Source organism: Aquila chrysaetos, chromosome 1 (genome assembly GCF_900496995.4).
Source record: "Aquila chrysaetos chrysaetos chromosome 1, bAquChr1.4, whole genome shotgun sequence".
Classification (NCBI taxonomy): Eukaryota; Metazoa; Chordata; class Aves; order Accipitriformes; family Accipitridae; genus Aquila; species Aquila chrysaetos.
Window position 1 is genome coordinate 25,543,050 of NC_044004.1, and position 26,974 is coordinate 25,570,023.

Here is a 26,974-nt window from a genome sequence, read left to right on the forward strand (position 1 = left end):
TGGTAATTACTGGCAGGCATATTCTTTTCTTGCATTTTTTTCAACTGAATTTACAAAGACCTTCTTGTGTATGGGGAAAGAAGAGAGAAATGAAACTTTTAACAGTGAGTGTGGGCAGAGGGGATAGATAATTCATGAGAAGAATAGCTGCCAAAACATGTTTAAGTACACTTCAGAGGAAAAAGTTTCAAAAGGGAATGGGGTCTGCTGTAAAACCACCATGAGAGTTAACTCTAAAACAACAGGAGGGGTGAGTTCTCAGGTAACACAGTTGTGACTGCACCCTTAATGCAACTTCTTGTGAGACGTCATTCAGCGGTGATGTACTGTGAAGACTCTCAAAAATATTTACAGCCATTAAACCTAAAGAAGGCTGAAATCAGAGGATGACGAGTCAGAAAATATTCCTCTTTTGAGTTAGAAGGTTGACTGCAGCCTCCTTTCTTCTTAATATTTCTTTATATCTCACATCTCTTTCCTTATCTCCAAATGGTTTCTCTTAATGGAGAGAGCTTTGTTGGAGGAGAAATAATGGGGGTATTTACGTATGTGTAAATTTATGAAGGACATCTGTAAAACTGAAAGATCATCTTTCTGATGATGTAGGCTTTAAGTAGTGGCTTTGAAGTATTTTAATTGCTACTATTTTAAAAACAGCCACAAATATCTTGCTAATATTTTCCATGATAACATGGAACGGTTCATAGGAATGAGGATTTTGTTTTCTTTTTTAAAAGAGCATACATTTAGATAAGACGGTGTCAAGTGCTACTTACTGTTTATGCAATACAGATGTTATTCCCTGGCCCTGAATTTTTCCATTTACCCAAAACGGATATATAGTACTTTTGGAGAGACAGTTATTTCCACAAGCCAAACTTAAAATAGAAAAATACAGAGGTTCTGTTTTTAGAAAGTTGAACATCCTGAAAAATGAATGCAGTTATTGTTCCTACTACATTACTAAATCTATCTTTTTTGGAAGGTGAGTAACACAGTGACCTTTTAATTTACACTGAAGAATTTAATGCATTACCAAATGTTTTTATATCTGAACACTTAAGCCTAGCTGCCAGCTGTTTCCCAAATGCCAAAGAGTGCGCACTCCTCCTTCCTTCAAGGCTGGCAGATATCATCTCCATTTAACAGATGAACTAAAGCAGAGAGCGCGGTGATGTAGCATGCCTGAAAGTCATGTTAACAGCAGAAGCTGGAATTCATTCACTGTTACTCTATCTCCTAATTCAGTGTCTTCACCACAAGACCACTCTTCCTCCCAGTCCTATAGGAGCATGTAGAAGGTTTCAGAGTGCATTTAAAATCATACAAACATCACTATAACGATTGCATGCAATAGGTTTAGAAGCTAAGTAGTGTGAAGTGACACACTGGGGATGGCTTTTTGAGCCAGTTGCAGTCAGGGCGAGAAGCCAGATCTCCTGACTGCCATCAGTGTTTAATGTGGACTCAGAGGAGATGTATGTATTGTTAGTTTAAAACTGCGGAAGGGTGCCAGCCAGGAAGGGGGAGCTAGAAAAACTTCCAAGCAGGCAGGATCTCCTCAGAGATAGGAGAAGAATAATTATTTAGAAATAATATTGTTCACACTCAGTGTTAGAGAAATGCAACTCTAATGCTACCACCAAATAGTGGATATACTGTACAGCTATAAGCAGCACATAATGAGGAACATTCTGCCTTGCTCTTGCCCTCAGTTGCTCTATGAGATAAAAGCAAACCCAGTTATGTACTTCAAAGGGTAATACTTCTAGTGTTCTTGTAAGGTGCCTAGTTTAAAGCCTTGAGAACAGATGTCATTTATTCATGTATGTGCTCTATACATCATGAACAGTAGCAGCAGTGAAAATTTCTCCCACTATCATGCCAGTAAACCTTCAGAGACCACTACCAGAGTTGAGTTTTTAGTCATTTATTGGGCTTACAGCTAAGAACATCCGTGCAATCAAACTGTCCGTGGCTACTATTATTATGACAGAACGAGATGTTGGCCATCCTTATCACCTCTACTTTAACCTGTTGAACTATTAAAAAATGGATCACTGTTCTCCTTTTATGAAATTATGAAATGTATTTGTTATGATTTTAATTCCAGAAACTGTAGCATAGGTTGTAAGTTGATGAGAAACCAGGTCCAGGCAGGCTTTGAGCTCTCCAACCATGAGGAGGTTGCCGTAAGTAAGTTGCCTGCAGGTTTTTTAACTTATATTGGTTAGCATTTTGTGGCTCCCTGGCAAATGTTGCTCAGGAAAAGGATTTCAAATTCCCACATCAAATTTCTTCCCCTGAGTAGGTGTGTGTCTTTGAGCAAGCTAATGAAACTCATCAAGACTTAATTTTACAAATGGGGTAAACTAGCATTTAGCTAGACAGTGCTAACATTGAGTGGCAGCAGATTTCCTCAGTCCCAGCACCACCAGCTCAGCTGGGCCACAGTGCGGCCGGACTAGGCCAGGGCTGGGTGTGCACTGCCGTGCACCAGCTCACTTATCCACTGCAGTCAGACACCTCCATTCTCAGACTATCAGTGATGCGTTGGCCATGACAGAGACATCCCACTTCACTGGCGCAATCCCTTGCACGCTACCTTTTCTGGGTAGGTGTTACTGTTCTGCATCAGCATTCTGGTTTGTTGTTTTGTGATTCTCTGTTCCTCAGGAGGAAGTGGATGGAAGTGTCATGCTTAGGTACTGCGGATGCCACAGGTACGACCTGAGAAGAACTGCTTTTGTGTTGCTCCCTCAGCCCACCATGGCCCATTGCAGACACACAGCTAGTGCTACGGCACTCACCAGTGCAGCATTAGGAGGTGATACAGCACTCTCGGCGGCTGCCTCGTTTGCTTTGTATGAACGAAACCCAGGGCTGCAGGATCATACGGTCTGGGGCAGGGTCCAAAACTGCCTGTCTTTTGCCTCAGTGAGCTGTGAGATTGGCTCTGCTTCTCCCCAGCTCGTGTGCGTGTGTGTCACTCATGCTCGTGTGGTCGTTTAATAGCTTAGACGAGTGGGACAGTGTCATCTCAACCTGGAGATTATTCCATTGGCCCTGAGCGTGCAAGTGCAAGTACATGCAGGACACTCTCCTAGTGGGGTGACTGTCTCGGTGACAGTGTCTTTGGGCAGTGCAAGAGCTGAATTTGGCACTTCAACATCTAACTTTGAGCAGTTGGATTTTGTTGGGAAGAAGTGCAGAACAGACCCCTATGCTTTCCTGTTATAATTTTGCAAATCTAGTTCTTCACTTTGTTTCTATGAGGTGATGGAAAATACAAGGCTTTTTGTTTTGGGCGCAATGGATTATTTCCTGTGAAATCCAAGCCTTTTTTTTTTTCCCCTGGTTCTGTGCCCTTCCTCCAAACTGAGGAAAATGAGTTGTTTTCAGGCAGCCCTACAGCCCCACTGAGTAGGGGTGTGCGTTCACAGGCAGTCCAGCCGGAGCAACAACAGGAAATGAACACCTTTCCTGTCCGGGTGGCAGGTAACATCCCTTGACCTGCCAGAAACGTGCATACTACTGTCTTGTGCCGTACTGTTTTTTTCTCTTCTTCAACAGCTTATTTCTGAAAGTAGAGCGACGAGTGCATGATGTCAAAGGTCATTAGCTACACATGAATGGCGAGCCCGACTGGAAGCGTAACGTATTCCAGCGGTTTCAAACAGATGATTTTCTGCTCGATCATTTAAAGTTAAGCATGACGTCGGTGCCGGCATATTCCCAGAAAGTTACCCGGACCGCGTGGGATTTTTTTTTTTCTTTTTAACAGTTGCGAATCCTGCCTTTTGCGCTGAATTACGTAAAAGGGCAACGCGATGAGGTAGCAGGCGGTTGTCTGCGTTTTCGGGCGTGCTGCCGGAGGGCGAGCCCGCTCCCTTCCCGCCTTCCCGGGGACGGGGGGCCGCAGCCCGGCGCGGGGCGCCCCGGCGGAGGCGGAGCGCGGCGGAGGCGGGACGCGGTCCCGGCCCCGGCCCCGGCCCCGGCCCTTCCTTTCCCTGCCCGCCCCGCAGCAGCAGCCGGCGCCGCCGCGGGGAGCCTCCCCGGCGCGGAGAGCTCACGGTCCCGCCGGCTGGTGCCCGACGCCCGGAGGCGGGGAAGCTTTCGGAGGCCGGGCGGGCTGGCTCCCCTCCCGGCGCATGAGGCGGCGGGAGCGGCAGGCGGCACCCGGGAGGCAGCGGGGAGAGGCGGAGGGGAGCGGCCGGAGCCGGGGATCGCCGCCGGCCGCCGCGCCGGAGCTCGTAGGATGTCACCATTGTTCAGCTGGGTGGCTAAGGTAGGCGCCGCGCCGCGCCCTCCGTTCTCGGGAAATAAAGCCCAGCCTCAGAGTTGGCAGATGCTCGCGTTTAGTTTCGAGGAAAGGCAGCCGTCTCCGGGAAGGGAGCAGAGCCCTGCTGTATTGTTCAGCCAGGGAAAAGGAGAAGCGCTCAAAGTGAACAGCAAGGGCAAACTCGTGGCTGGGGTTGAGGGGTTAAAAAACGAAGCTGCGGTTCTGGCCGGCTGTTCTACCTTGCTGCGGAACCGTGGAAGGGGAGAGCTGTAATTAAAACTGCCCAGAAGGTGTGGTCTTACTGCTTGCTCAAGTCTAGCGCTTCTTGTGTGCTCTGGAGAATGTGTAACAGCACTCCCACTGTTTGTTTTGGACTTTTTTCCTGTTTTTTTGTCATACTCTGAATTTATGAAGAACAATAAGTTAGCTTTTAATGGGACACTTACTTGTTTAAGTATGACAATGCATGTGTCGTGCTAGCTTCTACATCTGTGTGTCTAGGGCTTCAGTAGGATTTTCCACTGTAACTGTGAAACTATGTATGGATGCAGAGCAGTAGAGATGGTTAAAGAAATCTAGAATGTATTTTTGAGCTGGTGTTTCAAAAAAGTTATTTTTTTTTTTTCCAAAGTAACAGTCATTCTGAATTTAAAATGAGCTGTAAATGGTATTCTGTTGTGATGCACGGTAGAAAGCGTAGAAGAGGACAAGTGGGTGAAACAGCTGTTTGACAGGCAAGAATTGGGGGTTCCTTGAAGGAGTTAGCTGGGGGAAAAAAAAGATTTTATCTTGAAGTTTAGCAGGCAGCCTAATCCACTAAGCAGACCACATAAAACCTGGTTCTTCTTTCTGTTTTGCCAGGTGTAAATGGTCAGTTGCTTAATCACTGTTATACATCCCTCTCCCTGAATATGTAACAGGTGAAATACCTACCCTGGGAAGATAGTAAGTGGGAAGTGCTTGATGTGTGACACTGTTGCCTTCGTTCAGATTCTCAGAGGGATTTGCCCTACTCTGTCTTAAAAGGAGCTGGTTTAATTTTAGCCATGCCCTGAAAAATATCCTTTCCTGTTTCCACTGGGCTTTTTTTCTCTGTTTAAAGAGCTACCAGGTGGAGTGCTTGTTGAAGTAGTTCCCTTTCCTATCATCACTGTGCCTCTGTCTTGAGGGTGATGTAAGGCCTGATTTGCCATATTATCCGAAGGAATGATATTGGCTGATTTCCATGCCAACTCTTAGAAACATGCCAGTCAGTCTCATACAGGTGGCTGCTGTCAAAATTGAGTGATGCTGTTGAGTAAATACTTTAGGGATGCCACCAAGGGGTGGCCTGTTTCTCCCTCTCATTGTACACTTGTCAGCTGGACAAAGCAGCTAGTCAGAGAGAAGTTAGTCTTGGAAGAGGTACAAGGCAGAACCTGTAGTGCACAGAGTTGGCCATGTTTTTAGAGACTAACAGAAGCTCTTGCAGAAACACACTTCTAACTCTGCTTTCAGGAGTGCTTTCTGGGCTTTCAGAACTAATTATTGCGACACTGGTTCCTCGTAAGTGTTTAGTTTTATTCTTTTAATGACTGTTAATCATCAGCGCTAATTTGGGAGGGAAAGCAAAGCAGTGTATTTAGAAATATAAAATGAGGCTTGTTAACAGAGAAAGCTTTCCTGCCTGCCAAAATCTGATCAGTAAAAATGTAGGAACTACTGCTGTAGGCTTTCAACACAAATGCAAGCCTTTCCAGTTTTTATAAGATGGTGGCCCGTTCCAGAACGGGGAACGACTGCAGGACGTGGAGTGGAGGAAACTGCCCCCCTCAAAACAAAGCTTTCCCCCTGCATCTATTACTTAAGATTGAGTAAACCCCCTAACCAGTAACATGAGTGCTTAGTGTCACCATGCAAGTCCCCAGGCCTGCAGATACTTACAAGTGAAGTAATTTACTCCCATATGCTATAAAATTGGTCCCTAGTGTTTGTGCAAACATTACCTTTTAATATGTCTTCATTACAGATTTTTATGTGCTGTTTTACCCAGCTTGTCTCCTACCTATACACAGGCTCCTTGGGGATGAGTTTTGCAGTGCTGCCAGGGCAGGTCATGGGGCCCCTTCTGGGCTGGACGATAAAGCCCTGCTTGAGTCTTATGTGGGTTGGTGTTGCCCACATTGACCATATGGATGCTGGCTAAACCACTTGAATGACAACTTGGTGGATAATGGATTCTTAAGTACTGACTTGTTTTAGTCTCCTAAAATTATTTAAATAAAAAAGAATAGTTATACCTGTTTTTCCTGCATGGTTTTACAAAGTCAGACAACTGACTTCAGGGAAACCTTTGACTAAGCACCTTAAAACATAGTTTGTTGAAAGTGTAAACTAACTTTGCACTGTTGTGGGTAGACAATACAGTCACTTTTGTAGATACACAGAGATATTTTAATCTATATTCAGTTTAGTTCACTGCAATAACTGTTACTAAAAGTAAAGAAATCATTTTGGAGTCAAAAAACATCAAAGCTTTCAGTCTGTAAATAAAAAAGATAGATAGAAATGCAGATTTTTACTGATTTATGGTGTACTTGCACACCGTTAATTCATTAGTAGGACATGATAGTACAGTGATAATTGTTAAGAGTAATATTATTTTTGTTTCCATCATATTTAATACAGCTTTAGTTTAAGTGAAAAAAAAAAAAAACAAACCAACAAGTTTAGTGTTAGTTGTCTACAATTTACTTCATTTTATAATGCAAGTTTCTATTCAGAAGCAGCTTGACAGAAACCAGAATTAAAGAATTGATTGCTGAAGAAATAGAAAGTAAGAAACTGTTCTTAGTGTAATAAATTGTATAGATAGTTTGAGTAAATTTGTCCTCAGATTCTCAGCTAGTTAAGCAATTTTTACGTAGTGAGTCTTTCTAGTTACAGAAAAAGAGTGCTGTATATAATATAAAAGCCATGTTTAGCTTCAGCTTATTTTGTCTAAAGGATTATAAACCAACAAGGAACCATTGAAGAAAATAACTAAGGTAAAATGCAAAGCAAGTTTCCATAATTTAAATCAAGGTTTCTTCTATAATGATTTTGCTGGTATGGATCAATCAACCCTGGTCAGCTGTCTCCAACCTGCAGGACAGCAGGTGGGAAGGGGATGTTCCCACTTCCCTCCTGAGGGGAACTGAGAGCAGCAGGGTTTCTCGCTGCAGGCCAAGGACCCACCAAGAATGGGCCACCAGCACTGGCAGAAAAGGGTGGGTTTATAATATAGCTCTCTCCAGCTTGCTTGGCTAATCTTGGACCTTGGACTGAGAAGCCAATTGTTTGGATTTCTTCTGCTCTGAAGATCAGATTTTAGGGTATATTCACAATAGATGCTCTGAAATTCCCAATAGCAAAGCAAGAAGTAGGTGGTTGGGTTTTTTTCCAAGGACTACTGAGTCAGAATTGCCTGCGAGCTTTCTTCAGTTTGCGAAGCTCTCAAGGCATCAAGAAAGAAAGTTTCTATGCTATTCAGCACAGCAAGGCTTGGTTACTTGGCTTGTGCCATGAGACATTACTGAAGTAGTAATTATAATAATACTGGAAACACCACTTATTTTTCTTGGAATCCTAATATAGCTTAATATGCTGTGTTAGAATTGGATCTTGCTGATGTTTTGCCGTTATTTCTACTATTTTCTAAATAATAGCGTGCCTAGGAGACCTCTGGGGGACAATGTATGGGAGTAACAATCTACTTAGTTTAGGTCAGAAGTTACAAATGAAATTAATTTGCCTTCTGGAAGAGAATGAGAGGGAATAAGAGACTGAAAATCAGGAAGCCCAAGACATCCCCCCCTCCTTTTTTTCCTTTTTAAGAGTGTTTTGAAAGGGTGATCCTAGCTTTTTTGCTGGTCTGTTTTAGGGTATATCACACTCACTTATGAGGAAGTTTTGTTCCAGCTGCGCTGACTGTGCCTCTTTCCTTTGTTCCCCACAGCTTCCAGCAAAGTTGAGCACCTTGGGGTGTCTTTAATCCCTCAGTGAATGACTTGCATTTTAGCCAAACAAACTGAGGTTTGGTCTCTTAAGGAGCCCTCATAACCAGGCATTTTAACACTGTCTAAAACCCAATAAACTTAGAAGTTTATTAAGCCTGTCTTACTTTTAAGCCCATTTTACTTCTAAGATGTAAATTATTTGGGGAGGTGAATAAACGGTTACGGTACAACCCTTGTTTGTGCTAGTGCGTTTACCCCTGAAAACTCTTTTTTGTAAATGAGTTTGAATACTTGGATACTATCAAGAATCAGAGAGTTAATAGAGAGCTAGTGTTGGGGAAGAATTGGGAATCACTGGGGAGGGAAGGCTCAAATGCCGCAGTTTCACTTGTGGAAGAATCTCCTTGAAGCCATTGATGCTGCGGGTAGGGCTGGAGGGACAGACCCTCATTTGTCTCCCAGGCCGGATGCCAGCAATGCAGCAAAGAGAAAGTTCAGATTTCTGCCGGAGCTGGGTTTTGGTGTCTGAGTTCACACAATGCCCCTGTCAGAGAACACTATGTTGCTGCTCAGTGTGTTTCTCCAGGTCAGTTTATACTGGGGGAAAAATGTTGTTACCAATTGACAGCTTTCAGATAAATGTAGATTATCACAAAATGCCAAGCAGTTGAAATGCGCTGTTTTCTGTATGCCAGTCACTTCCCACCTTCCCCCGCGGGGGTCTGGGCGATGACCGAGGAATATGCGCTCCGCATTTGAAATGAAGTCAATCCTGTGGTTAAACCCCTCTGTTACTCAGCAGTTACGTTCCCTTTGGAGCTCTTCGCTTTTATTCTTCATCCTTCCATTTCTTTTTCTGCACACCAGGCCTGAATTGCACCCGCTCTGCTTAGATGTCCCTGATTTGATGGGAGAGGGCCGGAATAGAGTCTGGCTCGCACGGCTTTTATGTGGGTGGGCAGATGTAGTAGGGCAGTGTCCTCTACATATGTAAGGTACATTACGGGTGCGTAGTAAGAAGTAGGGCTTTCCATAGTGAAATTCCTGGCCATGTAGATTGCAGCTTACCAAGGTTTTTCTCTTGAATGATTTATGCCTTTCGGAATTAATTTCTTATGAGTATCTACTTTTGGGTTCATGTTGACCTTCAGATTTCACAACAAGCCAAGCCCAACAAGGTAGCTGAGCTTGCTGGTTTGTACAAGTCCTGCCTTCTGCAATTCAAAACAGAACTTTTAGGCTTCAGTCAAAAACTGTTTGCTTTCCTTTGCTGAAAAGCTCTCTGGAAATTGGTGCGATTAGCTGTCTTCATGTGGTTAACATGTTTTGGGCCAAACCAATAGCAAAAATATTAGTGCATCCTGCAGGATCAGGGAAAACTCCAGGTCCCATCAGAGATGGGCAGTACAACTAAGGGTTTGTTTGGGGTTTTGCCATATATATATATCTCTATATCTACGGGGCACCACAGTTTAACTTTATTTGCTTTACATTTGATGATCTAAAATACTATTTCACATCATAGCCTGCTTTTTTGGAAGGCCACTATAATGAAACAGTCTTTTCTGTGCACTAGAGATGTTTCTGAGAACACAAAAGCAGCAGTTTGGCTCTGGGTTCCCCAAGTGGAAATACCTTTAAGGGAAAAGTCGGGCAAAGCACTTCTTTCTTCAGAGATCAGCTCAGAGCTGCAAGATAATTCCAGTTTGTAATTTCCCATCATCCTGAATATAGAAGCTGCAGCATTTCTGAGAAACCTCTGCTTTAAGAGGCTGTTGGAACATTTTTACTGTGCCAGCTAGTAAATACTTAGGATTTTAAAGTAAAATGGTTTAAAAGACTTCTTAAGGTTGAAGGAGCTGAGGTTTTGTATGGCTGGCTAGTGACTTAGCAAGTAAATCTTCAATAGAAACACTGTTAATTGAATTACAGCTTGGCTATAATTTTTTATTTTTTTTTTATAATTAGAAGCCTTTACAGCTCAACTGTTCAAGCTGAAATACTCATGGATGGCAGTGACTGAGGAAAAAAAAAAATCTCATAATCGGTTTTGTTAGTATTTTATGTATCAGTAAAGATATACAAAATATGTCAAGAGACATGCCCGAATAGGACCCTGCTTAGTAATTTGCATGGGGAAGTGAGGTAGTAGAGCTGGGAAGAGCAGCTGGAACTCAGAGAGCAGAAGCTGAGGCAAGGAATGTCATTAACCACTGTGTATTGGTTTTATTACTGAGTTATTTGTACTGACTTGTATCTGAATTGTTTTCAGTTATTCTTACTTTTTAACCAAGTTACAGTAACAAATCCTGAGATGAACTAATGCATAAATATAAAATTTTAATAGGAGAGATTTAAAGTAAAGTCTTTCTGAAAAACACGGTTTGCTTACTGAGAAGCAAGAGAGAGGTTCAGGCACTTTTACTGTGTGGAGGTGTACTAGAGCGTAGCAACTGGATTTCTGCTACCTCTTTTCTTTCGTGTCTGCAAGTTCCTGAAAGGCCAGGCCAGTATTTCTGGATCAGCTGGCCAGATGTGTGAAAGCTACAGTTATTAGCCTGGATGAAATCACCTGTAGGTTGCATCTATGTTAGCAAGTAGCATACAATAACAGATTGTTTAAGGGAAACAGCTAGTGCTGAGGACAGCTTGTGTACCTGGTTCAGGGAAGTGGGTTTTACTTTGGACTAGCCCCAGTTTGGTGCTGTGAACTGAATGCCTATTTGCAGTGAAATGCATCACAAAATGAAGGCTTAGTTCTATTTAAATGGATGTCAGTTCAGGCACTTCGAGACAGCTCCACAATGCAGTCCATCACACAAGAAGTAGATTGGGATAATCCACTCTCAGACATGTTCCTAGTCCAAATTAAAATAGTGAAGTAGTCACACCTATATAATACTTGAGAATCCAGTTAGAGAAGCTGGACAAACAGCATACACACAGCTTTCCAGTAGCTGTCCCTGATGCAAGGAATGGGGGGCCCTCAGAGGATTTTTTTGGGGGGGATGTTAACTTTTTGGCTACTGCTTTGTGAGAATTTCAGGCCTGAAGAGGTTGTCCAGAGTTTCTGTGAGCTCGAGTACTGTCTGTCACTAACTGAAGCAATGTGAAGAGACAGTAGAAACATGTATTGCCTTCCATTCTCAGGGCAGCGTGCATGTAAGCACACATGTTGATGGTCACATTTAAAAAACAAAACAAAAATTCATCTTGGCTGAAACAGCTGGAAGCTTCTTCCCACCTCACAAGTTGCTGTCTTTGGACATATGGATGCTTCTCTTTGTGCCTTTACAGCATCGTCACTGTGACCAAAAACATATGTTTTTTCCAGGGGGAACCTTTGATATGCAGTAACCAGACAGGATTTTCAGGTACAGATAATCTGTGAAATTGCAGGTTTGGGGAGAGGAGACTACTTGCGCATAGTTATGAAGGCACACTCCCAGCTACTGAAAATGGCAAAGCTGAGCTAAACTAAACAGCCCCTTTCTTTTTCAGTCAAACATTTTGGGGGTTTTGTGTGTTTATTTCAAAGAACTCTGTAACCAAATACCTTACTTTTATTAGATTTTAACAGTTGCCTCTCTACATGTACTGGACCATTGGTCTGCTGCTATAGTACCAATGAGGTGAGCTCACTGAAGCTGTTGTCATGGAAATTTGGATGGTTAACACTAAATGTTTCATGCTGTTTTTGTTTCTTTGGACCTTTTTATAGCTTCCAGTCTCCTCAAATGCAAACCATGGAAAAGGAGATTTGTAGTGCTTTGGAGTTTTAGATGATTATGTACAAGAGGCCTGTCTTTAAAACTCTCATGGTAGTTACCCAGAACCTGAACCAAAAATACGTGTGGAATTTCAGATTTTGGGTAAGTCCAGCTGGAATATAACCTGTAGGATTTAGTGTTCTGTGGAAGTGATTGACACTTCCATTTGACATACAGTCATCAGAGGCTGACTTTTGTAGACTTAAAAATGTTCTTTTATATGCGAACACAGTTCGTGGACCTGATGCTATGTTTTGCATATGAAGTGCAGAATCATATACAGATTTATTTATTGTAGGTTGTTATAATTCAGACAGCATTTTTTCTCTGGCATTTCTAAAGATTCAGTAATGCTTTCACATATGTTTAAAAAAACAACACAAAAAGGCCCAGTCTACTTGTATATTAGGTGTGGCTGAAATACCAGCAGTCCCTAGTGCTGACATAATTTGGGGGGGGGAAAGAAGTTGGCATTAAAAGGAGTCTTTCCTTGTGATCTTTTTTCCTTCAGCTAGTCTGTTAGCGTCTCCCATAGAGCATCATCCTTGTATCCTCCTCCAGCTTCTTGTGGAGATCCTGTAATTCTGTGACATCTGTGTTTTAGAAATGTTGAATACTCACCCCTCCCTTTTGGGTTTCCTCGGCAAGTAAGGGTTTAAATATGGAATACTTCAGAAATATTGTGAAGGTCAGAATTCAGTCAGTCGGAAAGGGGTGTGACAGTGTGAACTGTCCAGCTTAGCTGCAATTTAGTGTTTGGTAGTTGTCAGTCTGATTTACCATTATCTAAAGAAACCCAGCTTTAACTTGTGGGGGAGAGTGGAAGAACAAAAAGGAATAATGGAAAATTTACTGTTGGAAGAGACTGGGTAGGCTTAAAATAGCAATTTCATAACCCTGAAAAGAGAACAGATTCTGAATTTTTGTGTGTGTATTGCTATAATTTGCGGCTGAATAAAGTACGATGTGGATCAAATTTGATATTTATTAAGTGGTAATACAAGTAAATGGTAGGAGCTCCAGAAATGCTCATGATCATGGGCCGATATGTTATTGAAAGTCTTCGTATACACTCTTACTGGAATCTTTTTTTAATTGATTACAGTTCTGCATATATTGTACTATCATGCAGACACTTAATTTGGAAAGGCTCTGAGGCTAGGTCTGTTTGGTGATTTCTAATTTTTTGTTTCCCATTGGTACACTAGCTTGCTCTGACTATATTGATGGAAGAGTATCATTACTATTTTAGCAAATATCTCAAGATTCTTGAGAATAGCTTCCATTTTCAAGCAGTCTGGCACTGTCTTTTCCATGCTGTGATTTTTTTTTTTTTCTTTTCTTTCCTCCATTGCTTTCTTACACAGGAATAAGAAGAAATTTGAGACTGAGACTCAAATTAATGAAGTTCCCTGAATTTCTTGTCTTGTTGTTCATCAATTGCATCATTAGTATTTCCAAACTCCTGTCAGGCATCATGTAGGACTTGGATACTGGTTGCTGTTATTATGGCATTTATTTAAATAAACCAGATGATGCATGTGAATGATCTGACTGCAGCTTTACAGAATTGTTGATAAGACTGTAGTATGGCTAATGGGGAAGGAACAGAAGGATGGATTTCAGCTGTTAGTCTTTAGTTACTAGGGTTTTCCTAGATAAGCACTGCTTCTGAGATCAATTAAGCAGCACCTGCATAGGCCAGGTAATAGTGCTGAACTGAGATGACCAAAATAAAGTTGTTGGCACAGGCTGCAGATCTAGAGATCTGCCACTGAAGGTCTGTAGTGAATTTGGCACAGGACATAAACATGAGAATTTTTGTCAGCAGGGAGAACCATCATTGCATTTTCATAATCTGGAGGCACGGCTAAAACTTCTTTTCTGGCTTCTTGTTCTTAGGTATTTCTAGTGTGGCACCTTGGCTTGGCTCTGAGATGGCTTTCAGGAGTGATCCCATAGCTCCATTTGTCTTGATGGTGCCTTTTACCTATGTTTTGACAACTCTTCTCCATTTAGGACTGAATGTGCAGCTTTATCTAAAAAGGATAGTGACATCTTGGGTTTTGTGTTGGGACATGCAGATTCACTATTGACTGTCAACACAAGGAGCATGCTTGGTTGCCCTGTAAGAGTTAAAGTAATGAGAGAACAGCCAATGAAGATGCCAACATTTAATTGAAGAAATGAGAACCGGTTAAGATGACCAAAAGCACAGACAAGTGAAGTAGTGCTGTGTAGGATGGTATTGCAGGACTGCCAGACATAGGATAGTTAGTCTATAACCCTGCTCTGCAGCTGATGCTTTCCTACTGTCCATGACGGCATTTGCAGTGAAACGCTGTCTTGCAGGCAGTCCGTAAGTGAACAGCATGTTTTCCACACTGATCGTTGTCCTCTGAATACATTGTTAAATAACTTTTTCAGATATCTAGTATCCCATCTGTTTTTCCTTTCTCTCTTCACTTTTCTAGCATGCTTATGTACTTAGTGCAGACATACTGAGTCTCTTACAGTGACTTTCAGAGGCAGCTGATGTAAAGATTTATGGAAAAACCACTCTACAAAAACATCTTTTTCCAAGCTCTTTCTTGCAAGATCTGAGAGGAAGAATAGAATACAGAATACAGAGAAGTCGAACTTTTCACCTACTGTAAAATTTTAAGAGAGCTTTATCTCTTAACAGCAGGGAAGCAGGGTCTAATTCGTCTATCGTCAGCAAGAATTGGAAGGACTGACTTTAGGACAATGATCCTTGACTCTTTGGGGGGAAAATTGGCAATTCCCCAGTGTGATCTGGCTATATCTTAATGGAGGCGATCTTGAGTAAACAGCTTGCTCTTCCCGTTTCTGCCCAACAACATTGCAGTGATAGCTTCCAGTAAATGCAAAATATCCTAAGGAAAGCAATGAGTTTTGCGCTGTCCTTGATAACAGTTTAGCAACTGTTTCCAAGAGAGTTAAAACACGACCTATTCTATTGTAGCTAAATTTCTTCACAAAAAGCTGAATAGTTTTAGTTCAAATCACATGATAAATGTTTTAGTGTAAATAATCCATAGTGAGTCACAGGAGGTCAGTAAGCTTTCTGCAAGTCATTCGTTTCAAAGTACAGTCTAATTCTATAGGCTGTTAACAATTTCCCTATATGCTGCTTATGTAATAAGGGTCTTGCTAGAAGTTGAAGGCTCTTCAGGTGTATTGTTCTTCCTCTCCTTCCGTTATATTGAATGCACTGTACATTAGGAATGCCTGGTAACAATCAGTAGCATTAAACTTTAACTTTATAAAACTTTAAATTAACCTATGTCAGTACCATAAAATGTGGCGATATTTCTAGGATGACTCTTCATGTAGGAATCAAAAGCTGGCAAACACCTTATGTTCAAAGGAAGTTAATTTTCAGAAATAAATACATTGTTATTTTGGGTGGTTTACAATGTATTTTAGAAAAAAGTATGAATACAAACTAATATCAACTACAGGTGTGGATTTCATAGAAGTATGTAGTTAATTGACAAGTTTGAATAATCCCATTAGACCTTCTGATGAGAAGCCATTGCTAGAAGGCGTACCTTAGGAAAAAAAACACCATAACTCAAAAAGCCTTAGACATGAGAAACCATTTGTTTTACACCCAAAAAGGACTAAAACTGGTGAACTAAATAACTGCTTTTCTTAAGCGGAAGTCAGGGTAGTTTTCATGGGATGTTTAACCATTACTTTCCCATCCTGTTCTTCTGTGAGTTGACCTGAGGCAGCTGAAATCTACTACTACATGACAAAGCAGCAAATATGTGCTCATCCACAAGCAAATCAGTTTACCAGCATTTTATAGCAGTCAGGCAGAATGCTGGAAAAAGGTGATCAGCTTCTGCAGTCCAGTTTGCTTGGGGCCTTTATAAGTTTAATGTTTGAGTAAGATTCTTCCCATGAAAAACGTCATCTGTCCCCCTGCCCCCGCCAGCAGTTCTAGGGAGAAGGACCATGGGGCTGTCCCTTTCTCCAGGAAGTTTTACTGTGTTGTGAGAGTAAGAGAGATAGTGTTTTATTATACTGCAGGTAGAGCTAACTTCATACATCATGTCAATCAAAAACATTCATAGGATTATTCCCCCCACCCTGTGAAAACCTCAAAAAAAGTTATTTTTGTGGGGAAGGGGATCAGCTGTCTAGGAAGGTTATATCAGAAATAACTTCAGTTCTAACAAGGACAGACATCGCAAATGGAATTTTCTTCCCTTCTTGTTTGGAGTTGTTCTGTCCTTTTTAGCGATATCCAATTTCAGGCTTTATATCATTTTAAAAGAAGTTATATTCACTTCTGTCTGTTTTGCTAGCCCCTATTTTGCAGTTGTACCAAGTTTGATAACTGTCACAGAAGCCTGAGAGCAAAGGAGACTGGGAGAGAGCCTGTCTCCCATTGTACAAATGGAAGTTAATCTGATAAACAACTTTTTTGCCCCCAAATGTTCTTAGTAACTTATTTTCTGTTTTAAAACCTGTTACTGCCTTTCAGTTAAAAAAACCAAACAAACAAAACCACAAATGAAACAGCCCCCCTCCCAAAAAAAAAAAAAACAAGGAAAAAAACCCCTTGTCCTGAAAGCTTTCAAATGCCATTGCTGTCTTTTTCCATTTATAACTATGTAAGTATAGGCTTCCTTCTGTTTCCTACCCCATAGTCTCCAACTCAGCCCCAGGCCCATTTCAACCCTGTGAAGGGAGCTGCTTGCAGTTCTACTACAACACATCAGCCCATTCCCCCCCCCCCAAATAGGATTTAATCTCTGTTGATAATGAATGAGCACAGATGTTTCTAGCTATTACTTTACAATGGGTATTCCCTCCTTGTTCAATAGTCACCTTGTAAAATGTGAGCCAGGAATCCTGCAGGTATGACCAGCAACTACTGTTATGTCTTCAAATGCTGTTTTCATTTGTGAAATTTTGTGAAAAGAAAACTTTGAAACAAAAGATGAAGATAACACTATGAAGATGTTAATGCAGTATTTGAAATATCTGTCGACTTGCTTTATTTCACATTTGTTGCTTGAAAGTTTATGCTACTGAATGGAGGAGCTCATGAAGCAGTACAAGATGAAAAGAAATGGTTTGTGTCATAAGGACAGAAGGGGGCTGGCGAAAAATGAATTGGTGAACTGTCCTGGTTTCAGCTGGGATAGAGTTAATTTTCTTTCTAGTAGCTGGTATAGTGTTATGTTTTGGGTTCAGTATGAGAAGAATGTTGATAACACTGATGTTTTCAGTTGTTGCTCAGTAGTGTTTAGACTAAGTCAAGGATTTTTCAGCTTCTCATGCCCAGCCAGCGAGAAGGCTGGAGGGGCACAAGAAGTTGGGAGGGGACACAGCCAGGGCAGCTGACCCAAACTGGTCAAAGGGGTATTCCAGACCATGTGACATCATGCCCAGTATATAAACTGGAGGGAGTTGGCCTGGGGGGTGGATCGCTGCTCAGGAACTAACTGGGTGTCGATTGGCAGGTAGTGAGCAATTGCACTGTGCATCATTTGTATATTCCAATCCTTTTATTATTACTGCTGTCATTTTATTAGTGTTATCATTATTAGTTTCTTCTTTTCTGTTCTATTAAACCGTTCTTATCTCAACCCATGAGTTTTACTTCTTTTCCTGATTTTCTCCCCCATCCCCCTGCGGGGGGGGCAGTGAATGAGAGGCTGCGTCATGCTTAGTTGCTGGCTGGGGTTAAACCATGACAGTAGGAATACCCCTTTCAGAGCCAGTCAGGTGCTGTTGCTTTCGGAGGTCCACTAAAAGCCCGCAGGGGCCTTCCATCAGCTGGATTTGGTTTTGGATCATGCAGTTGGTTTTGGATCATGCATTTGCATGGGGAGGGGTCCAAAAGTAAGCAGCAATCTGAGACATGGTGGTTTATTTATGGAGAGTAGCCAGGTTTTGTTGTATTTTGGGCTTCAAGTAAGGTATGTCTTGAGAGCATGTGAAAGAAAACCTTGAAGTGTATCAGCAACACGATGCATCTCTCTCAGGGAGGAAGCACCACCACAAAATACAAATACTAGAACACCAAGTACAATTATATTCTATTTCTGAACTTGTTTACAATAATCTATAAACAGATTTTGCAAATACTGTTATTTCAGGAAGGAAAGAAAACCTTTTTGTGCCTCTTAAAATTGCATGGAGTGCTCTCCGACTCACATGACTTTGCAAAAAGTGTAACCTCTTCCATCTGGCTGAGGAGTAATGAGGAAGGTTCTCAAGTTGAGATTTGTCTGTAATATTAAAAGGAATGTGATACTGTGAAAGTGGCATACAGTACTTGTGGCATCAATCTGCATTACTTGGCAATCTTCTGGAGGCAGCACTTGACCTATGTGAGAAGTCTAGTCACCTTTATGGCTTTTTATGATAATGTGTAAACTGTAAGAGTATGTGTTGGCTACGTGGAGCTCCACTCTCTGTGCTTAATGTGTCAGAGTCATCTCGGAGGATGCTAGTGTCACTCGTCCACCATGCTCCAAGTCAAAAAGAACTGGATTTAAACAGATGAGACTCTTCTGCCCCAGACAGAATATCCTTTGAATTTTAGTGCACTCTTGTTCATCAGCTTCTTACATATGTCCCTGCAAAATTGGAGTCTTAGCCCCATCACCCTCACTTATCCCATTCTCTGTATAATGCTCATTCAAACCTAACTAAGCAAACTGTGCCCACAAGTAGACATGCATATGATTGTTCTTCCTTTCATAGGTCTGTGTTGATACTTTTCAGGCATTGAGCTTTCCCTTATCAAGGTTGAAACTACATCTCTGTCTTGCCTTTGCAGGTCTGGTTTCACAGTCCTTCCTGAGCAGCACACCTGTGGTGTGGTTAGCCCTGCTGGCTGCTAGCCTGGCTACCCCTCCCAGCCGTCTGGTTGTGCTCTGACTTGTTCTTCTTTCTGAAAAGATATCCACAAGTTCCCCAGTTAAATGAGACGCATAGTGCCTTTTAGGTCCTATAGAGAGAAATGAGCTAGACCGACATGCGTGGATGGTGAAGCTGCTGAGAGTGGCACAGTTCAGTTGTTTTATGAGCAGTGAGGATACAGCAGAAAAGTTTTGGATCATGTGTTGAGGCATGAAGTCATGGAGCAAAGGTGAACTGTCTCTCTGTGCACCCACCGATCTTAAGTACTTACGGAGCTGTTGGTAAGAATCTCACTTTGGCTCTACCTGTGGTGCATTCATTATGCACAGAAAAGCTGATGGGACGTTGCAAAAGATGGTCGTCATACAGGGACTGGAGGAACTATAAAATCTCTGCTTCTCTTTCTGAATTAAATCTTGGTTTGAAAGTGGTTTTGTGAGAGGAATAAAAGTCAAAAAGTAGCAAAGGAAGAAAGCTAATAATTGAAGTACTCCATAGAACTGTTGATTAGGAGTCAGGAGGTGAAAATCTGGAAAATGAGAATTGAAGTTAAGGGCTGGGAAAAGTGAGATGTAGGAGGCTGTAGAGCAGTCTCCAAGCAAGATAATAGAAGAAAAAACCCTGTGAAGATACTTGAGATAAGATCTGAATATAAAAGGTCTTTCACTGAAATGGAAATTAACTTGAAAAGTTTGTTACTCTTTTCTACCTTGAATTTCTACTAACGCTGAGGAATAAGGAAATTCTGTCACTTTTAAAACTTCCTTTTTTTACTTCAGTGAGAGACTAAAGGCTGTGGTTTTGTGCTAGAAGTTTTTACTTCATTCTTTAGTTAAACTAGGGAGCGGGACCTCTCACAAAAGAAATCTCAGCTGATGGTGTCTTACCCTTCTTTTTCTGGCATCTGTAGGCTTCCTGTGGGGAAGAGGAGGTTGTGGGGTCCCTGTCATTGGGGTTACTTGGAACTCAGCTGGATGAGGCCCCCAGCATCTCATCTAAGTTTGAAGTTGGATCTAACTGGAAAGTTTGCCTTGCTTTATGTGGTGGTCTGCACTGTCAGAGGTCACATCCAAATTAAATTATTCTATGATTCTGAAAGGAGAAATTGTGCAGTATCTTGATTTAAAAAAAAACAAAAAAAACAAAAAAACCCCAAACCAAAAACCAGTGAAATCTATAAATTACAATGCTTTAGATCTAAAAATGCTGAACTTTAAATCCATTGAGTGGAGAAAACTGTTCAAAAAAGTCAGTTGACCGCTAGCGTGGGTTTAAGGAATGATAAGGTCAGGAAGCATTGATCTGTTTTATTACTGCACAGCTGTTTTGCTAGAAGTGTGCTGAAAACAGACCAACTGCTTTTTAGTACACATCAAACTACCGAAATCAAAGATTTTATGCAGTCTTTTAAAATGCAGATAATTACTTTGCTGTATCATCTTTTTATATATGTTGTTTATGTCTCAAAAATGTATTCCATGATTATAAATACTTTATGGTTGACAAAAATATTGCTATCTGCCCTGATACAACTAGATGGCTTCTCCCAAGATACATAGTTGTGGACCCTATTTTTCCTGTAGCAGCACTCTTGTAAAATAGAGAAGGAAAGGTATTAACAGCAAACAGTATGTTAGACTTCTTGACGTATTTTATTGAGCCTGCTATGGTCAGAAAAAAAGGCAAGTAAAAGCACTTAAAAATAATTCAGATGTCCTCTCATACTTGAGTAGGTAGGCAAAACTTACTTAATCATAACATCTACTTTTTTCAAGAGCTCTGTGAAAGATTTGTAAGGCTCTATTCCAGCCAGGGTGGTGTGAGACCTTCTGAGGTTCAACTCAAGATCTGACCCTGATGGTTTTCAGTGTCAAAGAATTTATGGAGTCTGTTGTATAAGACCAGTTCCTGACAACACAGGTCAGTCTTGTATTAAACAAAACCACCTACTCCCTTGAAATAGTTAAGCCTGTGCTTGAGCCCTTCACTGACCTGAAGCCTTATGAAGGGACTGGTAGGTATAAACTGGTAGGTTTATACTGTATGTATAAACACTGAATAGCACCTAAAATCATAATCATCCCACTTCTTTTTTTGCTTTTGTTTTCCTAGTCCTGGCCAGTTGATGTGTTAACAGTTCTTTTTCTGTGGCATGCTTTGCTTTTCTACCTACTGTGTATTAAAGAAACAGGGAATCTTTTTTTAGTCTGGTCTTGTTTACCAAAAGGCAGCTGTTGCATTCAGCTGTTACTGGGCTTTTTTCATTAAAATAGTTTCTTACTCTTAAATCCACTGACAGGCTAAAAACATTGACATCTTACTGCATGCTTGTATGTAAACTTACAGGGTGACTTCTGGTAGCATGGGGAAAAAATGCAACTGCAGTTTCTCTTTTGGTGAAGGGAAAGAGCTATTCCTTGTTCTTCTGATGCAGCAAACCTGTGTGTGCTTAAATTACTGCCTTCTTTCATGATTTGGTGCATGACATAGAAGTTGTAGCAGTTTGTCTAGTAACAGACTAACATGCATTAGGAAGTTCTAGGTGTTGGTTTGTGTTTTGCTTGATTACCCAAAAGTCAAGTCACAAGAATACTCAGTATTTCAATTCCCTGCTTTGGCTCTGCAAAATAAACATTCTCATCATAGCAGAAATAACATGGTATACTTAAAAAAAAAAAAAAAATCACAACAGACCAGTGTTAGTTTTAATGCTTATAGATACATCTTTTTCTGTATCTAATTCAGACACTCTAAATGCAAAAATGTTTCCTAATACATTTCAGTTGTGTCTTCTGTTCACCAGTCCTGTTTGGCCCAGAGTGAGTGATGAGAAGGTAATGTTCTGCATTTAGTAAACTTTCATCGTTGCTTACGCTGTTGTTCTATACTTAGTTTTGTGGGTTTAGGGAAATAATTTTAGGTCATCAGCAGTTTTTTTCTGATTACAGAAATAATCTTTATCCACTAATTACATGTTTATACTGAGAAGTCAGAAAACACTTAAGAATAGAAGTATGCTAGAAAAGAGAATTTGTGCAGCAGGAAGAAATCATACATGTGTGCAACAGTCCTCCCCCACTGTCTTAGCAAGTTCAGATTAGTAGACACAATTACCTAAAGGTCTGTATAGGAGATGTTGGTATCTAAGTCACCAAGCTGAGGTAGGATGGGACTTCTGGAGATCATCTAGTTCAGCCCCCTGCTGAAAGCAGTGTCACCTAGAGCAGGTTGCTCAGGGCTGTGTCCAGTCAGAGTTCGCATATCTACAAGGATGGAGTCTCTGCAACCTCTTTGGGCAACCTGTGCCAGCATGTGGCCACCCTTACAATAAAAAAGATTTTTTTCTTATGTTCAGAAAGAACCCCACAACCTTTAAGAAACTCCAAGCAACATTAACTTAATTCAGGAGCAACTTGATCCTTGCTGCTTTTTGATACAAATTGTAGAGCCATAAAACCTGATTCAGTTTACATCTTAATTAATTGCTGGAGGTTTGTAAGAGATGTGGTTACTGTTCACCCAGTGGCATGCTGCTTAATCTGGAAAAATTCCAGCTGTGGTTAATAAACATTTGCCAACATAAAGCCTGCATTGTTAATTATTTCAAATTATTAAAATAATAATATATCTATATAGTTATTTACACTACACAGGTTTTTGTTTGTTTGGCTTTTTTTTTTGAACTAATGTTTACTTGATCTTCATGTACTCAGCATCCAAGTCTGTTTGCTGAGGGAGCCAGGGTCGGAGGACACACAGGAGTGTGTGAATTCTTCGTTTCTAGATACTTGCATAAAAGGCCTGGAATGGTACAGGTAGATGAAAAGAGCCCAAATCTTGATCAGGCCAAGAACAGTTCCAGGGAAATATGTATTGTGGTTTTTTTTCTCATTCATCACGGCATCTTGTCTTTCCTAATGAAAAGAGATTAATATTTAACATACATAAGGGTCACAGGAAAGCGAGGTGGTGATTTGGTCCTTCTGCTAGAGTAATACTGCATCAATTGCCTAATCAGAAGTAATAAAATGATATTAACGGGCTGTGAATTTTTTTAGGTTTATAAGCAGAAACAGAGTTGTCAGTGTTCTTCAGTAAGTGTAGCATGGAAGCCAGCTGTTACTTATAAATGACATAATTCAAGCTTTAACATGTGTGAAAATAAATAATAAATACTCCCCTTGGTTTTCATCAACAGGCCCGCTAGGTCTCCTCAAACATGAAGTTTATTAACTACTGCAAACTCATTCTGTGTGATGTAATGTCTTTCTCTAACTACTGTCTGTATGTAAAGTCCAGCTACTGCTAAATAGCAATTTTGTCAATGTCCAAGGTGTTTGATAACAAAAAAACATTTAAGAAATCAAATTCAATAACCGCATTTCTATGATGGATTCCTAATGCCTTGTCTGCGCTTTAGCTCATCTATAACCCTTGCAGCACCTGCACTGCTGGAAACGTGTGGTGCTGGGGGAGCTTAACCCCGGCTGAGACAGTGGCACTCTTTGCCTGGGTGAGAGCTGATGTTCCTGGCTTTAACAAAGTGAGTCTTTTCCAGAAAATACCTTTGCTGTCACCTCTGCAGCCTCAGCAAAAGCAGAGGTGGGATCGCAGGTCTCTGCATGTATTCTGGGCAACTCAGAAGTAAAATTGCCTATGGCTGGTGAGTCCAGACGCTCTCACAAGAGTCAAATGTGTTTATTAGAAAATGCTAGAGCAGTTGCAGCTTGAAGTATGGGTAGAATAAAGTTTTATGTTTCACTGTCATCCTGATGTGTTACCTGACTAAAAATTGGTTCTTTGGAGGAGTACTAGGTAAATAAAACTGAGGTGAACCTTGAGCTCACTGTGGAGCAAATGCATATCGTTTGAAGTAATAAAGATTCATTATACTGTTATGTTCTTCTTGTATATGATTGAGAAGTTAGGCACAAAGCTTCCCAAGCCCAAGGCTTTCTGACTGGTTCGTGACATAGCTGAGAACAGACTTCGGAAGTCATGACCCTGCTTTTCTTACCTCTCCCCAGTTGTCTTTGCTGAGTGATTAGCTGATGACTCATGCCTTGCGCTCGAGGGTGAAGTAATGCTTCCTGAGTAGTCTTATTTATTTTGTAATCTGTTACTTATTGTCTTAAATACACTAGCTGTATGTGTGTGTATGTATATCTATATATCTATCCGTCCATCCATCTATATCTATATATCTGTGTTTCATTGTCTGTAAAAAGAATCCTACTGAGGTCTTTATGAGCACCCAGAATATAACCATTCAGTTTTCACTGTTCAACCCTTTTTTTTTTTTTCCTTTAAGTCCTTTGCTGTTTCATGCATTGGTTTATGTACATTATTGCATTATGCTTAAGCATTAGATAACCATAGAAATGTCTGAAAAAGACAGAGGTCATGTCTCCAAAGCATTCTTTAGGTTTAGGGATGCCTTTTCTCATACAGCAGATGGTTCTGGGCTGCTGTTTTAGTCTGCTGCCCCTAGACTTCTTTCTGTACTATCGGCAACCAAATACTTGTAACTAAGCAAGCTCCAACTGGTGCTTGACAGAGGAAATTTGTTTTGTCAGGGAACTGGCACACTTAGCATGGATTTTTCTCAAAAGTAATTTGGGGAAATTAAAAAGTCGGCAGAATTATCTGTTGCAATTGTAGATGGTGGCCCTGCATTTGTCATTATGGCAGCAGCACAGGCTGCAGAACAACCTTAATCTCCTAGGCCAGTCAAAGCAGTGGGATGTAACTAAGCATGAGCCTCGCAGCAGCTTAGCAGATAGCATATGCATGTTATGTATTTACCTTATAACCATATCAGAAGCTGTTACCGTTTACTGTTACTTAAAACATATCAGATGGCAGTTTGAGTTTTGTTTATAATTACAACATCTGTGGGCTGTAGCAGACTGCTGTCTCATACAGATGCCCTGCAAGTGATACTGTATGTGGAAGTAATATTGTTTGAGAGTGTCATCTAGGATGGTAGAACAAAAATGAACATCTAAAATAATGAATATGTTTCTTTAAAAAACACAGCTATTTACAGTTTTAAAAAGCCCCAAACTGCCATAAAAATGTAATATGCTATTATGATGGTGAAAGCGAATTTGCAAGAGACTCATTAATCTACATGACACGAATGCTTGAGTAAGAGAAGGGAGTGAAAAATAACAGAGATTAAATAACTTTCCCCATTAATTAGTCTGTGGCTTCTCTTATGCTTTCTGAAGTATTTTTATCTTTCATTTTGAGTTTGAATTTGTCACGTTATATTGGTTCCTTCAGGTGCAAAAGTTTTACTGAAAACACAGAACATTACAAAAGACGAAGCTCTTTTGACAAAGTGTTGTTGATGGTGAACTCCTTGCAGGGAGACAAATGAGCAATTCATCTAGTCAGTGTTTAACTTTTATAAGGTGTCTGTTGGACAAATACAAGATCACTTCAACTGGTCTTGCAGAAAACAAAACCAAATTAGCCATTCCAGAAAAATAACAGCAGGGAGCACCTCTTAGTGTTGCAACTTGTTTGTCATAAATTACCAGATACTAATGCGTATTTTTTTTTTTTTTTTTTTCCCCTCCTGTAGGTGCCTGAGATTATAAGCTCTATTCGACAAGCTGGAAAAATCGCTCGTCAAGAAGAGTTTCAGAATAATCTCTCAGATGTTGAAGACCCTTTTGCCAAAAAGTTTGAGGTGCTGTTCTGTGGACGAGTGACAGTAGCACATAAAAATGCACCTCCAGCACTCATAGATGAATGCATTGAGAAATTTAATCGTGCAAGTTGTACGAAAAAATCAGATTTCAACTCATCATCCCAACAACATGAAACTGCCAATAACTTCGGAGGCTTCTCTTTCAGCAACAAATTTCGGTCTGTGTTCCAGCCCTTGGTCAGTGAAGAGGAGGAGAAAAGGCCGATTAGGAAATCCTTTTCTCAGCCTGGGCTTCGTTCCTTTGCTTTTAAGAAGGATTTGCAAGAGGGAAGCCATAGAAGTAACAGCTTTGTCAGGTCTTTTGAAGAAGATGCAATTTCACTGAACCTAAAAAGTCAACTTATCTATGGACACAGTGTTGTGCAGCCAACAGACATTGCAGAAAACCGGACGATGTTGTTTACGGTAAAGCAAGATTTGCAGCTCTTGGTGGCGTTTTCACATCTTAGAGTTTGGAATGGCAAACACCAAGGCAGATGTTCTGACAGATGGCAGTTACTTCTTTAATAACTTAATTGCAATTACCAAAGCTTAACTTAAACTTGCCTATTTCTCTGGAAAGCATTACCAGTCAGTCTAAATTGTCTTACGGAGTCAAAATAAGTTTATATTAAATAGTTTAAAACAGCACTACCTGAAACATTGGGCTTCTAAAGACAGCTTTTAGAAAGCTACAGCAAGTTGGTAGGCAGTTACACAATTGCAAAATGCTACGTACAATTACACTAACTAGTAACAGCAGAAATAAATTTCCAGGTGAATGAGTTACGTGTAACTAGAGCAGGAGGACTGAACCATGACTGGGGGCTAGTAGACTTTATGTCCTATGGTAAGCAGTGTAATTCATGAAGGTGTTCCTGCTGCCAACATGTCTGTGTAATGATGGAGTAGTATAGTAACTTCCTAGGCTACTCCACACTGGCCTCCACTCCTGTCCTGCTTTTGTGTGGCTAGCAATGCCTTTGCCTTGATAGGTGAGCAGCAAAAGTGTTTTTCAAGACCTGAGAAACAAGTAAGGAATGTGTTATTTGCTCCTCTTATAATCCTCATGATAGGTAAGTTATATAACATATTTTATATATCTTGTATCTTATGAACATAAGGCAAACCTGGAGCTGATACTGCAATGGCTGGCTATCATAAGGTCATCTTGGATCTGTCAGCTGCTGTTGGGGCTGGGAGTTTTTAAGGGCAGTAACAGAGTGGAGTAGGTGCAGTTACAGCAGTTTTTTTGGAGGGGGGAAAGAGAAGTGCTGCTTTGAGAAGGATTGTCAAACTGTTCTGTCTGTAAAAAGTAACACACAGAAAGAGG

General features: G+C 40.8%; 1 protein-coding gene across 11 annotated transcripts in view; it reads left to right on the forward strand.

Annotated features, from left to right (window-relative positions):
- The window catches only part of TBC1D1 (TBC1 domain family member 1), a 122,851-nt gene that overhangs the window by 28,283 nt on the left and 67,594 nt on the right, over positions 1 to 26,974 (forward strand). For 10 of the 11 annotated variants that reach the window (XM_030021243.1, XM_030020935.2, XM_030021515.2 and 7 more), the window contains one exon: positions 25,534 to 26,067. In XM_030021243.1, coding sequence (XP_029877103.1) covers positions 25,534 to 26,067 — 534 coding nt within the window. Of the gene's footprint in view, positions 1 to 3,830; positions 4,289 to 25,533; positions 26,068 to 26,974 lie in introns of those variants that run through there. The other variant, XM_030021783.1, reaches the window with a different exon arrangement.